The sequence below is a fragment of the Engystomops pustulosus genome, chromosome 6 (genome assembly GCF_040894005.1).
Source record: "Engystomops pustulosus chromosome 6, aEngPut4.maternal, whole genome shotgun sequence".
Taxonomy (NCBI): domain Eukaryota; kingdom Metazoa; phylum Chordata; class Amphibia; order Anura; family Leptodactylidae; genus Engystomops; species Engystomops pustulosus.
In genome coordinates this window covers 31,337,343-31,350,361 of record NC_092416.1, presented here as the reverse complement: position 1 = coordinate 31,350,361, position 13,019 = coordinate 31,337,343, and the positions used below count along the sequence as shown (strand labels likewise).

Below are 13,019 nucleotides of genomic sequence, written 5' to 3'. Positions count from 1 at the left end.
ATTTAGGTTTGTTATTGGTCTCGTATCTTACATCCTCGTGTTTTTTTTTTTTAATCTTTGAATGGGGTTAAAGCTCGGAAGCAGCTTCCAAAACGGAAACTAGAAAGTGTGGCTGAAAAGAATGAAGACCTTAATGGCCAAGAGACCAAAGCAAAGCGTCAACTTCAAGAAACAGGTGAATGAATTTGTTGTTCTTTTGTTTTGGGGGGTTTTTTGCTTCTTTTTGACTTTTTTTTTTTATTCATGACTGTAGAAGGAAGATGTGTGTGTGTATGGTGTAAAGGAAATAACTGCATTATTGCTTTAACCTCATCTTCCTCCAATAAAACATCAGCTGATTCTGCAAAAAACAAGCCCTAGCAATGTTGCGGTTTTCTTATCATTATTGCCCACAAAGAGCTAAGCAATAAGATAAGCTATATGCATCCTCAAACAATAGAACTTATCACATGAAAAACAACCCAGACATAGAAAACAAAATTACAGTATTTTTCGGACTAAAAGGCGCCCCATCAATAAATGCCTGCTAAAACGTCTACGTTCGTATATAAGGCACACCTGATTATAAGGATGAATGACCAGCAGGTGGCTGGTGCACAGTTCAAGGCAGCTGTTGTCTGTAAGGTACGGTGCACATATAAGGCGCACTGGACTATAAGGCGCACCTTTGATTTCAAAGGATTTTTAGTGCGCCTTATAGTCCGAAAAATACGGTAACATTAAATTGTCAGTAATGTTTTACCGAACTGGACCGTGAGGTTTGTGAACACGTAGAAGCTCCATACCGAAGTGTTGGGGGGCAGTGAGTCACAGCATCTAGAAAACCTGCGCAAAATATCTGAACATGATTCATATAATGGACAAAAATCACATTATTTCTCATATTCACAACGGACTACAGATGGATTTGAAGGTTATCTATACAGTACTAGTCTCCTGAAGGTGTTATCCATCTTTAGATATTTTTTTTTTTCTTTTACAGCTGCAAAGCCCTTGATTAAGGAAGAGAAAAAGGATGAACCAAAAAGCCCTGACAATAAATCTACTGAGCAGAGACCTGAAGAAAGTGTCAAAAGTAAAACTGGTAAAATGTCCTATTATTTCCTGCATGTTACTGGCAAAAATTGCAAAAAATATGTCGAAAAATGCCACTTGCAATAGATGATGTTGCAGCTCGCCTCGTACACCATCAATGCACAGGCCACAGAGCATGCCCACAACATTCATCTATAGATAATAATGAACATTGCTTGCCTGTGATCCATCCTGCCTTCTTCAGACATCAAGAGGGATACATATATATTATATTATTTTAGTACAGGTGGTCCCCTACTTAAGAACACTCGACTTACATACGACCCCTAGTTACAAACGGACCACTGGATATTGGTAATTTATTGTACTTTAGTCCTAGGCTACAATAATCAGCTATAACAGATATCACACGTGTCTGTAATGAAGATTTATTATTAATCCTGGTTCTTATGACAATCCAACATTTTTAAAATTAAATTGTCACAGAGACCAAAAAAGTTCTGGCTGGGATTACAATGATAAAATATACAGTTCCGACTTACATACAAATTCAACTTAAGAACAAACCTACAGACCCTATCTTATTTTTAACCCGGGGACTGCCTGTATAGTAAAAGAAAAATTTAACACACTGTGTACAATATTTCTCGGACCGTAAGGTGCTTTTTGGATTAGGGATAAAAAAAAAAAAAAAAAAAGTTAAATATATTTGGCTCACATTCATTATTTACTAGTTTTCTGCTACATTCATTCATTCACTCACCCTGCCGGGCTGCGAACACACACACACACACACACACACACACCCGTGCTGCATACATTGACTCACACACACACCCGTGCTGCATACATTGACTCTCACACACACACCCGTGCTGCATACATTGACACACACACACACCCGGGCTGCATACATTGACACACACACACACACACACTCGGGCTGCATACATTGACTCACACACACACACACACACCCGTGCTGCATGCATTGACTCACACACACACACCCGTGCTGCATACATTGACACACACACACACACACACACACACACACCCGTGCTGCATACATTGACTCACACACACCCGTGCTGCATACATTGACTCACACACACCCGTGCTGCATACATTGACTCACACACACACACACACACACACACACCCGTGCTGCATACATTGACTCACACACACACACACACACACCTGTGCTGCATGCATTGACTCACACACAGATCTGTAAAACACTGCGGAATTTGATGGCGCTATGTAAATAAAGATTATTATGTCAGATACAAGAATGATGAGTCACATTCTTCTTGTTTCGCTCTTCGGGTCCTTTTTTTTTTCATGGTGGTCAGGGTAAAGGATATAGAAGTACAGAGACACTTGTGGTCTGGCAGGGCTGGTTTCTCCCGACTATGGACCTTTTCTAGCTAAAACATGCATCTTTTGGTATGAATAATACAGTATATTCCTGATTATGGAAATTGTACATGTCTATGGTTGAGTTTTCTCTCGAAGTATTTGCACTACATTGTGTGTTTGTGTAAATGTATTCAGGATCTTTTTTTTCTTACTGTAGAGCTAAGCCCTGTTCCTGTTAAATCCGAACAAAGTGTAGAAAAGCCAGAAAAAAGTACCAAGGACAAGTCTCCTGCCCCCGCAAAGGGACCCAAAAATATGGGCAGGTAAGAACAAAATAATAAAGTACATGACTAGAAAAATTAACCTGTCACCAGGAATGGGGTGTATAGCGGGTGATAGGTTCCAATAGCCTATGCTACGCTGAATCATTTCAATACTTTATATCAGTTTAATTCACATTACCTGGCTCCCTGATGGCAGCATGAGGTGAGATCTGGAGGGGGGGATGTTGCAGCCTGCGTCAGTCTTTTCTCCTCTACACTCCCCCCCCCCCCACACACACGTCAGTCTTTTCTGCAGCTCCCCCCCCCCCCCACACACACACACTTCCTGTCACGTGCATTAAGCAAGAGAGGGAGGGGGGTAGAGTACAGGAAGAGTGCATGAGGCGATACAGGCTGCAGCCGACCTCCGGGACTCCCCATACACTGCTGGCAGACCGCCAGGTAATGTGAATCAAACTGATATAAAGTAATGAAATTATTCAGAATGGAGAACAAAACATTTATAAAATCCGCAAAGTATAGGCGGCTATTGGAACCTGTCACCAGCTAAAAATAAAAAAATCACAATCTTGGTGATAGGTTCCCTTTAAGCCTATGTTCTTGTATTATAAAGCATACAGTCATATGCTTATTAAATGTAAACCACTTTATTTCAGTTTCTTTGGATCCCCGAAGCAAGAAGATTCACAGAAGGAAACAGATTATAATCCATCTAAAAGCGGTTACCATCCTATAAAGGACGCCTGCTGGAATAGCGCACAGATGTAAGCGTCTGCAGGATGGATTTTGTACAAATTTGGTTTTTTTTCTTGGTTGACTTCTTGCCCAAGGAAATATTGCACATCAACATATTGCTATGTATCTAAAAAGAACGTCAGGTACCGTATATACTCGTGTATAAGCCGAGTTTTTCAGCACAAAAAATGTGCTGTATACCTTAAGGGGGCTGGCCGGCTGTATACCTCAAGGGGGCTGGCCGGCTGTATACCTCAAGGGGCTGGCTATGTACTGGGAGGCTGAGACCAATGCATTTCCCACCCTCGGCTTATACTCGAGTCGATAGGTTATCCCAGTTTTTGGTGGTAAAATTAGGGGCCTCGTCTTATACTCGGGTCAGCTTATACTCGAGTAAATACGGGAGTATATACTAAACTTCACTGGGGACTGGAATTGTTATAGTATCTATAAAATATAGTATAGTAAAGTATCTACAGTATAAAAGGGAAAAAATATATATATTATTTTTTTAATTTTCTAACCCACAAATACTTCTTGAAAGTAGAGTCCCCTCCTCCCCCCCCCCCCCCCGCACATAGTATTAGGCATTGCAGCTGATTGCACCGTGTTGATCTTTATTCTATAGAAAGAGTCAAACATTAGAACTATGGTTACTGTAATTTGCTGTTGTGTTCTCATATGGAAAATACTAAAAATAAATAATATAATCATACCAACAATCCAATAACACCACATATATGGAACAGACCATTACGGAAAATCCAAGTCATGAAACTTGACCTGGTGGTGTCTCTGCCAACAACAAAATCTATACATGAAATACAAGATCCCGCAACTCGGTGTAACCAAAACCATGTTGTAAAATTGTACATTTTCGCTTTGTAAACTGATCAGATGCGGCTATTTTCTTAACGGTTCCAGTAAAAAAAAGCAACTGGTATTCACAATCATTCTATCTAACACAAATGCGTTGAAAGTAGACACGCAATCGTGAATAGCACTGGATTTATTTGTCTAATACTGAATTTTAAGTATGGTGTTGTTTATTACTGTATAGTCCAACACCTTCACCTCCTATATAAGAAATATTCACCTAAAAGTTTCATGCATTCGGCCCGGACACTGATGAATGACGTCAGCTGGTGCAGGTCCAGAGTCTGCAGTTTCTTAGCACAGGAGCAGAACCGAGTCTGATGTGGGAGACCCTGGGAAGGAGGTGTAAGCGGTTTATTAACGTTTCTGCCTTCTCCTTTCTTCACTGCATAGTGCTGAAGTAGGGCTATGAAGTGAATAGCAGAGCCAGCGGTCATGTGACTGCCGAGTCTGCAAGGGTTAATCAAAGCGGCTGACATTTGTGAACCTAAGAAGCATCATCTTCTTAACTGGTTCATGATCGCCCGCCGTGTATTCATGGCGGGGGTCGGCTCCCGATGCATGGAGAGGGCTCACAGGCTGAGCCCTCTCCATAGCCGGTAAATCTTTGCTGCATATTGCAGCAGAGAGTCTGAATAATAGTAAAAGTAAAAATTAAAAAAAGTTAAAAAAAAAAAAAAAAAAAAATTATAATTAAAAAACCCTAAAAATTCAAATCGCCCCCTAAACCCTAGAACTGATAGAAATATAAAGAAACAGTAAAATTCATAAACACATTAGGTATCACCGTGTCCGAAAATGCCTGATCTATCAAAATATAATAACGGTTTTTCACAACATTTAACCACGTAATGGAAAATAGCGCCCAAAGTCGAAAATGGCACTTTTTTGCCATTTTGAAAAATATAAAAAAAAATCTATAAAAAGTGATCAAAAGGTCGTACAGTCCTAAAAACAATATCATTGAAAACTTCATCAAAAGTCGCAAAAATGACACCACCCACACCAAAGTATGAAAAAGTTCGCCAGAAGACGACAAAATCATAAACTATTTTATACAGAAGGTTTTAATTTGTACTTTATAAAACCTCTACAAATTTGGTATACCCATAATCGTATTGACCCAAAGAATGAAGTAGATCTGTCATTTGGGGCGCTCAGTAAAAGCCGTAAAATCCAAAACCACAAGAAAATGGTGCAAATGCGGTTTTTCACCATTTTCACTGCATTTGGATTTTTTTCCCGCTTCCCAGTACACGGCATGGAATATTCAATACCGTATTAATCTATGAAGTGCAATTTGTTACGCAGAAAACAAGCCCAAACACAGCTCTTTACGTGTAAAAATAAAAAAGTTCTGGATTTTTGAAGGTGGGGAGTGAAAAATAGAAATTAAACAGGAAAGGGCCTGGTCCTGAACCGGTTAAGTTGTAGGGTACATGTGAAATGCTTGTATTTTCTGTTCTAGGGTTCCATACTTGGCTGTTGCACGGACCTTTGAGATGATAGAAAGTGAGTCTGCTCGGTAAGTCTGAAAGGAAATAATTTCCCTTCTGCTTGGTTGACAATGTGATGTTTTTAAGGGCTGTTCACGTTTTTTTGCAAACGTGATATTGTTTGTCAATGAAAAGTTAGACAATTTTCCAATATACTTTCTGTATCAATTCCTCCCTGTTTTCTAGATCTCAGCTTACTGACATACTACAGGAAGCTTCATTGTTTACTTCTTGTGGATAAACGCCGGCCCCTGGTCATGTGATGCCAAACATGTGCACGGCTCGTTATGTCCCCTATTCATGTGATGTCACACAGGCGCAGAACTCCTTATATCACAGAGTAATCAGAGCTGTGTGTTATAACTATCTGTGCACTTGTGTTAAATAAACATAACCAGGGATATAACAAGTTGTGCGCCTGTGTGACATCACATAACCAGGGATATAAAGAGCTGTGCATCTGTATGACTTCACATGACCAGGGATATAACGAGCCATGCACCTGTGTGACATCACATGACCAGGGATATATAACAAGTTGTGCGCCTGTGTGACATCACATAACCAGAGATATAACGAGCTGTGCCATCTGTATGACTTCACATGACCAGGGATATAACGAGCTGTAAACCTGTGTGACATCACATGACCAGGGATATAACGAGCCGTAAACCTGTGTGACATCACATGACCAGGGATATAACGAGCCGTGCACCTGTGTGACATCACATGACCAGGGATATAACGAGATGTGCACGTGAGACATCACATGACCAGGGATATAACGAGCCAATCACCTGTATGACATCACATGACCAGGGATATAACGAGCTGTGCACGTGAGACATCACATGACCAGGGATATAACGAGCTGTGCACGTGAGACATCACATGACCAGGGATATAACGAGCTGTGCACGTGAGACATCACATGACCAGGGATATAACGAGCTGTGCACGTGAGACATCACATGACCAGGGATATAACGAGCTGTGCACGTGAGACATCACATGACCAGGGATATAACGAGCTGTGCACGTGAGACATCACATGACCAGGGATATAACGAGCTGTGCACGTGAGACATCACATGACCAGGGATATAACGAGCTGTGCACGTGAGACATCACATGACCAGGGATATAACGAGCTGTGCACGTGAGACATCACATGACCAGGGATATAACGAGCTGTGCACGTGAGACATCACATGACCAGGGATATAACGAGCTGTGCACGTGTGACATCACATGACCAAGAATCACTGAAACAATGAAGCTTCCTATAGAATGACAGCAAGCAGATATCTGGAGAATAGGGAGGAATTGATACAGAAAGTACATTGGAAAACTGTATAACTTTTTATTATAAAAAAAATCACTTATTTGCTGACCCTTTTAATGGAATCCTTTCTGTGTAGTATCTGTTATAATTGACTTGTGTTCATGTTATTCCGTCTGTTTAGATGTAGATTAATTGCGGAAAGTTTATCCCACTGCCTTATGCTGGATGAGAAGTTTGGTAGATATTTAGGTTCCTTTCCCTAACCGTAGGCCACTTTTGGAGTGTGATGTGTGTTCACTCACGTCACATTCCTGCACAGCACAAAAGTGTCTCAAGCTTTTGCACGCAATTTTGACCCAATTTTTTTTTCCATATTTTTAAATATTGTGGTTAAAAAAAAATCTGCCCCTGTAGTTCTTCGGGTGATCCTCTGTTTTTCTTTCCCAGCTCAAAGATTCTCTTTACTTGTTTATTTTTAGCTTAAAGAACATAGAAACCCTGAGTAATTTCCTGCGATCTGTCATCTGTCTGTCCCCGGGGGACCTGCTGTCGTCTATCTACCTGTGTCTGAACCGCCTGGGTCCTGCCTACGAGGGTCTTGAGCTCGGCATTGGAGAAACCATATTGATGAAAGCCGTCGCACAAGCAACAGGTAATTCTAGCACTGAGCACATAGTAATTTATCCAGTGGTTCCCTGTACAGTAAAAGTCCTTGCAGAGAGTATTTACATGCACATCTGCTGTGTAGCCTTTATGTATCAGGTTTATCTTAATTGTTCATGTTTTCTTAGGCCGACAATTGGACAAGATTAAGGCAGAAGCTCAGGAGAAGGGCGATCTAGGGCTGGTTGCAGAGAGCAGTCGTGGCAATCAGCGAACCATGTTTACCCCTCCCAAGCTCACAGTCCCTGGAGTTTTTAACAAATTGAAAGAGATAGCCAAGATGTCTGGTAATGCTGTAAGTGAGAACAGAATCGGCTCATTCCTTACATGCCAAGCTCTCTTACATAAATGTTCACTTATGCCCTGTTCTTCACATCGCTCGGGTCCTGTTCTCATGATTAGTGGGAGTACCAGTTGTCTGACAATTGCCTTGTTTGATGGGGGATAACGTCTATTAGTGCATACATATCCTTGGGAGTAAGTGTTAGTCTACATTACTAAGCTTACAGTATGTTTTAAAGGCTTTGCATAAACAAATGGATTAAAGAGATTGTCTCAAGTTTAGATGTTATCCCCCATCAACAGGACACAGGATATTAAGGTGATTGGTGGGGTCTGACAGCTGGAACCCCCACTGATCATGAGAACAGGACCGACAACGATCTGGAGAACCTAGGGTACTGTTCTCACTTATTGTTGAAGCGGCATTAGTGAGAAAGGGATCCCCATTCTTTGAATATCAGGGTTCCCGTTTTCATGAGCGTTTGGGGTTCCATGTTTAAACGTCTAAACTTGAGACAATTCCTTTACATTATATTATCAAAGATTTGCCTGCAAAATGGACTAAAGGTATTCAGTCCAGCACCTTCTACCAAGTCGGGTACAGCATTTCATTCAGTGGCGCTGGAATGTATTTGGGCCACTAAATCAGACTTTGACTTCTGTGTTCAATGACGCTTTGGAAAATTGCCCTAAAATTATACCATTGGAAAATGCAAGTTATCCTTTAAACAAACCCAAAATGCTCTGTCGGTCGCTATAATTCACTCCAGTACTTGTACTACACCCATTGTGTCACCATTTTGGCTTCTGGTATGTTGTATATGTTACTCACTTCCCCTCTGTATCACTGATATTTCAGGCTATGAATAAGAAGATTGATATTATTAAAGGGCTGTTTGTGGCGTGCAGGCACTCTGAGGCGCGATACATCGCCAGGTATGAGATTTCTCATCCACTTTCATTAGATTTAGTCCCTTTTTTTATCCATTTAAAAAAAAAAATTGTCTTCTACTATTTAGAGCTTTGGGAGGAAAACTTCGAATAGGACTGGCAGAGCTCTCCGTTCTCTCAGCTATTGCACAGGCCGTCTCCCTAACACCCCCAGGGCAATGTAAGTAATGACTGGAGAGGGACATTTATGGAAAGAATACTAAATTTCCAAGAAATGAGCAGCACTCCAGATGTGTGAAAAACGTGATTCTTTTTTTATTCCATGATGATTAATAACCGCAACGTTTCGGCTCAAGAGAGCCTTTTTCAAGGCTTGAAAAAGGCTCTCTTGAGCCGAAACGTTGCTGTTATTACTCATCATGGAATAAAAAAAGAATCACGTTTTTCACACATCTGGAGTGCTGCTCATTTCTTGGAAATTTACTACTAGAGGATCTGAGGCCCTATCCCAGGACGCCTGCACCCGCCATAGCTAACCAGATAGTGCCGCTGGGTCTTTCCATAAGTATGGAAAGAATACTAGATATGTAACCCAAGTGTGAAGAGAGATTGTGGGATTTCAATGATTCAAACTGAAGTTCAAGGGTTATTTCCTTTCATAGCTGAGATGGGAGTAAACATCAAGGTGGTTCTGGAGACAGAGAAGCAGCCATAGAAGTTATGGAAATAGTGGGACAGATTAATAAACCTGTTTGGAACAGAATGAGGATGTACACAAGTGTAGGAAATCTAAGCTCAGAATCCATCATAATAAACCAGGGGCACCTACTCATAGATCCAGGCCCCGTGACTGTGATAACCTTCTTATATGTGTTATCCATGGTCTCCCATTACTAGAGACCCTCCATGCTGCAGCTTCACAGTTTTGCAAACAATGATGATGGAAACTAACAACTGTGTTGATCTGTCCGTTGATTTTAATAGAATTTTAATGTCTTCCGATATTTTAGTGGGTCCTTAGACTTCCGTTATTATTTTAGTAGAGGAATATAAGAGTTCTGTATGGTGCAGCATTGGATGCTCTGGTCTGACCAGTGGCTAAAATGTAAGATTTTTCTTTACATATATATCTATGGACTGTTATGTTTATGCTTTGTTTTTCGTGTTTTTTTAAAGCATTTCCAGATGGTATTTTAGATGCTTCAAAGGGTATGAGTACAGATGCAAAAAAATCTTGGATTGAAGAGAACGCCTTGATTCTGAAGCAGACGTACTGGTGAGAGTCTACTTTATGTTGGAACTGTAACCTTTGAAGGGGTAATGTCCTTTTTATTTTTGATGGCATTTCCGCATTGCTCTGTTTTCAGGACTCGCTTATACAACCACCTCTTCTTTCACAGAGATGTGGTACCTGCATCTAAAATGTCTGGGTTTGGAAATCTATTATAAAGATAGTCTCAGAGAAGGCAATGCTCTGCGAGCTAAACAGCCTGGACTCTGGAGAGATGCATTGTATCAGATCAGCTGAGTCCACAGAGCATTGGCTAAGACCACATACAAGAGTATTCACAGCTCGGCTAAGAACAGGACCAGAACAAAACATGTTAGAAAGCTATAATCTCCATCCCCTAATCCTAATATTTCTGTTTCTATTTAGTGAGTTACCGAACTACGATTTGGTTATCCCTGCCCTCCTGAAGTATGGAATTAAAGAACTGCCTAAACATTGTAAACTCACCCCAGGTAATACCCATTCTTACTGTAATATTCCCTTGAGATTTATCTTGTATTGATCAGTAGCAAATGTATTGATTGCTTTGTTGCAGGGGTGCCCTTAAAGCCTATGCTGGCGCACCCCACCAAGGGCGTCGGTGAAGTTTTGAAAAGATTTGAAGAAGCCGCTTTCACCTGTGAATATAAGTATGATGGAGAGCGTGCCCAGGTATGTGTATAATACATTAATAATTTATTATAAATACCAGGGGTGTAACTACAGGGGTAGCAGTCATAGCAGCTGCTAGGGGGCCCACAGCATCTGGGCTATTAGGTGTGTATATGCTGTATATGTGTGCATGTGGTGTGTGTGTGTATATACTGTGTATCTGTATATGGTATTGTGTGTATATATATTTGCTGTGTATATGTGATGTGTATATGCTGTATGTCTGAACAGCTAATGGCCTATATGGAAATGTATGTGTATATTCTGTGTGTAATTGTTAACATGTGTGAGGATATAAATATGTATAATTTTTTTGAGGGGGAAGGGAGTCCTCATTAAGAAGTGTGCTATGGGGCCTCACCTCTTCTAGTTACGCCCCTGATTTATATTGTGAACTTGTTAACAGCTATATGTATGGTTATAAAAGGGTTAACTCCTTTCCCTCTTTCAGATACACATATTGGAGAATGGTGAAGTACATGTCTACAGCAGGAACCAGGAGAATAACACTACAAAATATCCCGATATCATCGCCAGGATTCCACAGGTAATTCTTCTGAAGAATGACGGATCCTTACCTTCCACTTTCACCCTTCTAATCTGCCAAAATATTGTGAACTTGAAAATCCTGACAGCTTTGACGTGTTAGGAAGGTGCTACAACACTGAAATACCCAGCACTGCGAGGTGTACAGCATTCTGGTGCCCTAGCTTTAAACTATACTTGTATCCTATGGATGCCAATACGGTGAAATGGAAATCTATATCCATTATGATAAACCAGGGACACTTGCTTATAGATTCAAGCTGTGACTGTGGTTATCTACTTATATTTGTTATCCATGGCCTCCTTCCCTCTAAAATAAACTTTTAAAAAGAATGCTAATGAGCCAGAAGGGCTCCTGATGGTGTTACCAGATTCTCTTTGTGCTGGAACTTCACAGGCTGTCCTTCTGTCTCCTCCTCTATTCCCTCAGCACCTCTGTTTGCTATAATCTCACACAGTGGGAGACCAGAAGTGCTCATGCACAGTGTAACCTCTTGTGAATCTGCAGCACGGAGGGGCACTGGTAACACCCCCAGAAATACTCCAGGCTCGTAATAAGTGTCCCTGGTTTTTCATTATGTATTTTGTTTGATTTCCTTTAAGGCACACAGGAATATGTTACAAGAACCTGAACTTCCTACTGTTTGAGAGCCTCCCATATTTTCGGGTCCTAACGTTTGTTTTTTTTCATCAAATACTTAATAGAGAATCTTTTTCCGCTAACGATACTGCACTTTTTTGTTTAATTTCTCTTCTGTATACTAGGTGAAAAAAGATACAGTGAAATCCTGTATCTTCGACTCTGAAGCCGTTGCATGGGACCCTCAAAAGAAGCAAATCCAGCCGTTCCAAGTTCTGACTACACGGAAGCGAAAGGTTTGCACATTTCATTATACAGATGGGTGAAGCATTCTGTTCTGTTTGGCTTTTTGTCAGGCCTGGATTTATTTTTGGTTCCTTTTTTGTTGTAAAGGAAACCTGTCATGAGTATTTAAGGCCCACATTTGGCCACCAGGTCAGTGAGAGGATCACAGTGATGTACTTCTGTATTATTCAGCATTATTATTATTCAGCATTACACAGAAATACATTGTTAAATTCTGCCTTCAAATGACTTGGAAGGAGTCACAAGGGCAGAGAAGATTACACTAGGATGTCCCCTTTGGGTCTTATCGATGTCACATTGTCCAGATACAGTGTCACAGTTCTGGGGACAGATGCTGAATATAACTGTGTGACTCTTCTCCACCCCCCAAGTATTGTCGTTCTTTTTCCTTTTGGAATCCTGAATCTCCCAGAGGGACATCATTGTGAGCTGGAGGGCCTTAAAGTGCTTTTCTAGAAATAGAGGAGCTGTAAAAAAAAAACAAAAAAAAAAAACAAACCCACATATTCACCCTGCTTCGGTTCTGTGTCACACCGTTACTTCTGGTTTGGGGCCCTGCAACCCGATTCATCCAATAAATGACCTCAGACACAGCAAAAGAATTCTCCTGGAAAACGGAAGTGACTTCCTGTGTCCAAAGAGGCCAGTTATGGGATGTAGCAGGTCCTGCGACCCCTCCTCATAACTTTGAGAAATTCTACATGTAGATCCCATTAGTAGTTTTTTCCCTGCC

At 40.9% G+C, this 13,019-nt stretch overlaps 1 protein-coding gene across 5 annotated transcripts in view; it reads left to right on the top strand.

Annotated features, from left to right (window-relative positions):
* LIG1 (DNA ligase 1) overlaps nt 1-13,019 on the top strand; it is a 55,615-nt gene that overhangs the window by 35,951 nt on the left and 6,645 nt on the right. For 4 of the 5 annotated variants that reach the window (XM_072155474.1, XM_072155473.1, XM_072155475.1 and 1 more), the window contains exons 6-19: nt 74-175; nt 983-1,084; nt 2,618-2,723; nt 3,341-3,448; nt 5,764-5,820; nt 7,556-7,728; nt 7,868-8,034; nt 8,881-8,957; nt 9,041-9,132; nt 10,089-10,188; nt 10,570-10,655; nt 10,739-10,854; nt 11,306-11,401; nt 12,166-12,276. In XM_072155474.1, coding sequence (XP_072011575.1) covers nt 74-175; nt 983-1,084; nt 2,618-2,723; nt 3,341-3,448; nt 5,764-5,820; nt 7,556-7,728; nt 7,868-8,034; nt 8,881-8,957; nt 9,041-9,132; nt 10,089-10,188; nt 10,570-10,655; nt 10,739-10,854; nt 11,306-11,401; nt 12,166-12,276 — 1,493 coding nt within the window. The remainder of the gene's footprint in view (nt 1-73; nt 176-982; nt 1,085-2,617; nt 2,724-3,340; nt 3,449-5,763; nt 5,821-7,555; nt 7,729-7,867; nt 8,035-8,880; nt 8,958-9,040; nt 9,133-10,088; nt 10,189-10,569; nt 10,656-10,738; nt 10,855-11,305; nt 11,402-12,165; nt 12,277-13,019) is intronic. The other variant, XM_072155472.1, reaches the window with a different exon arrangement.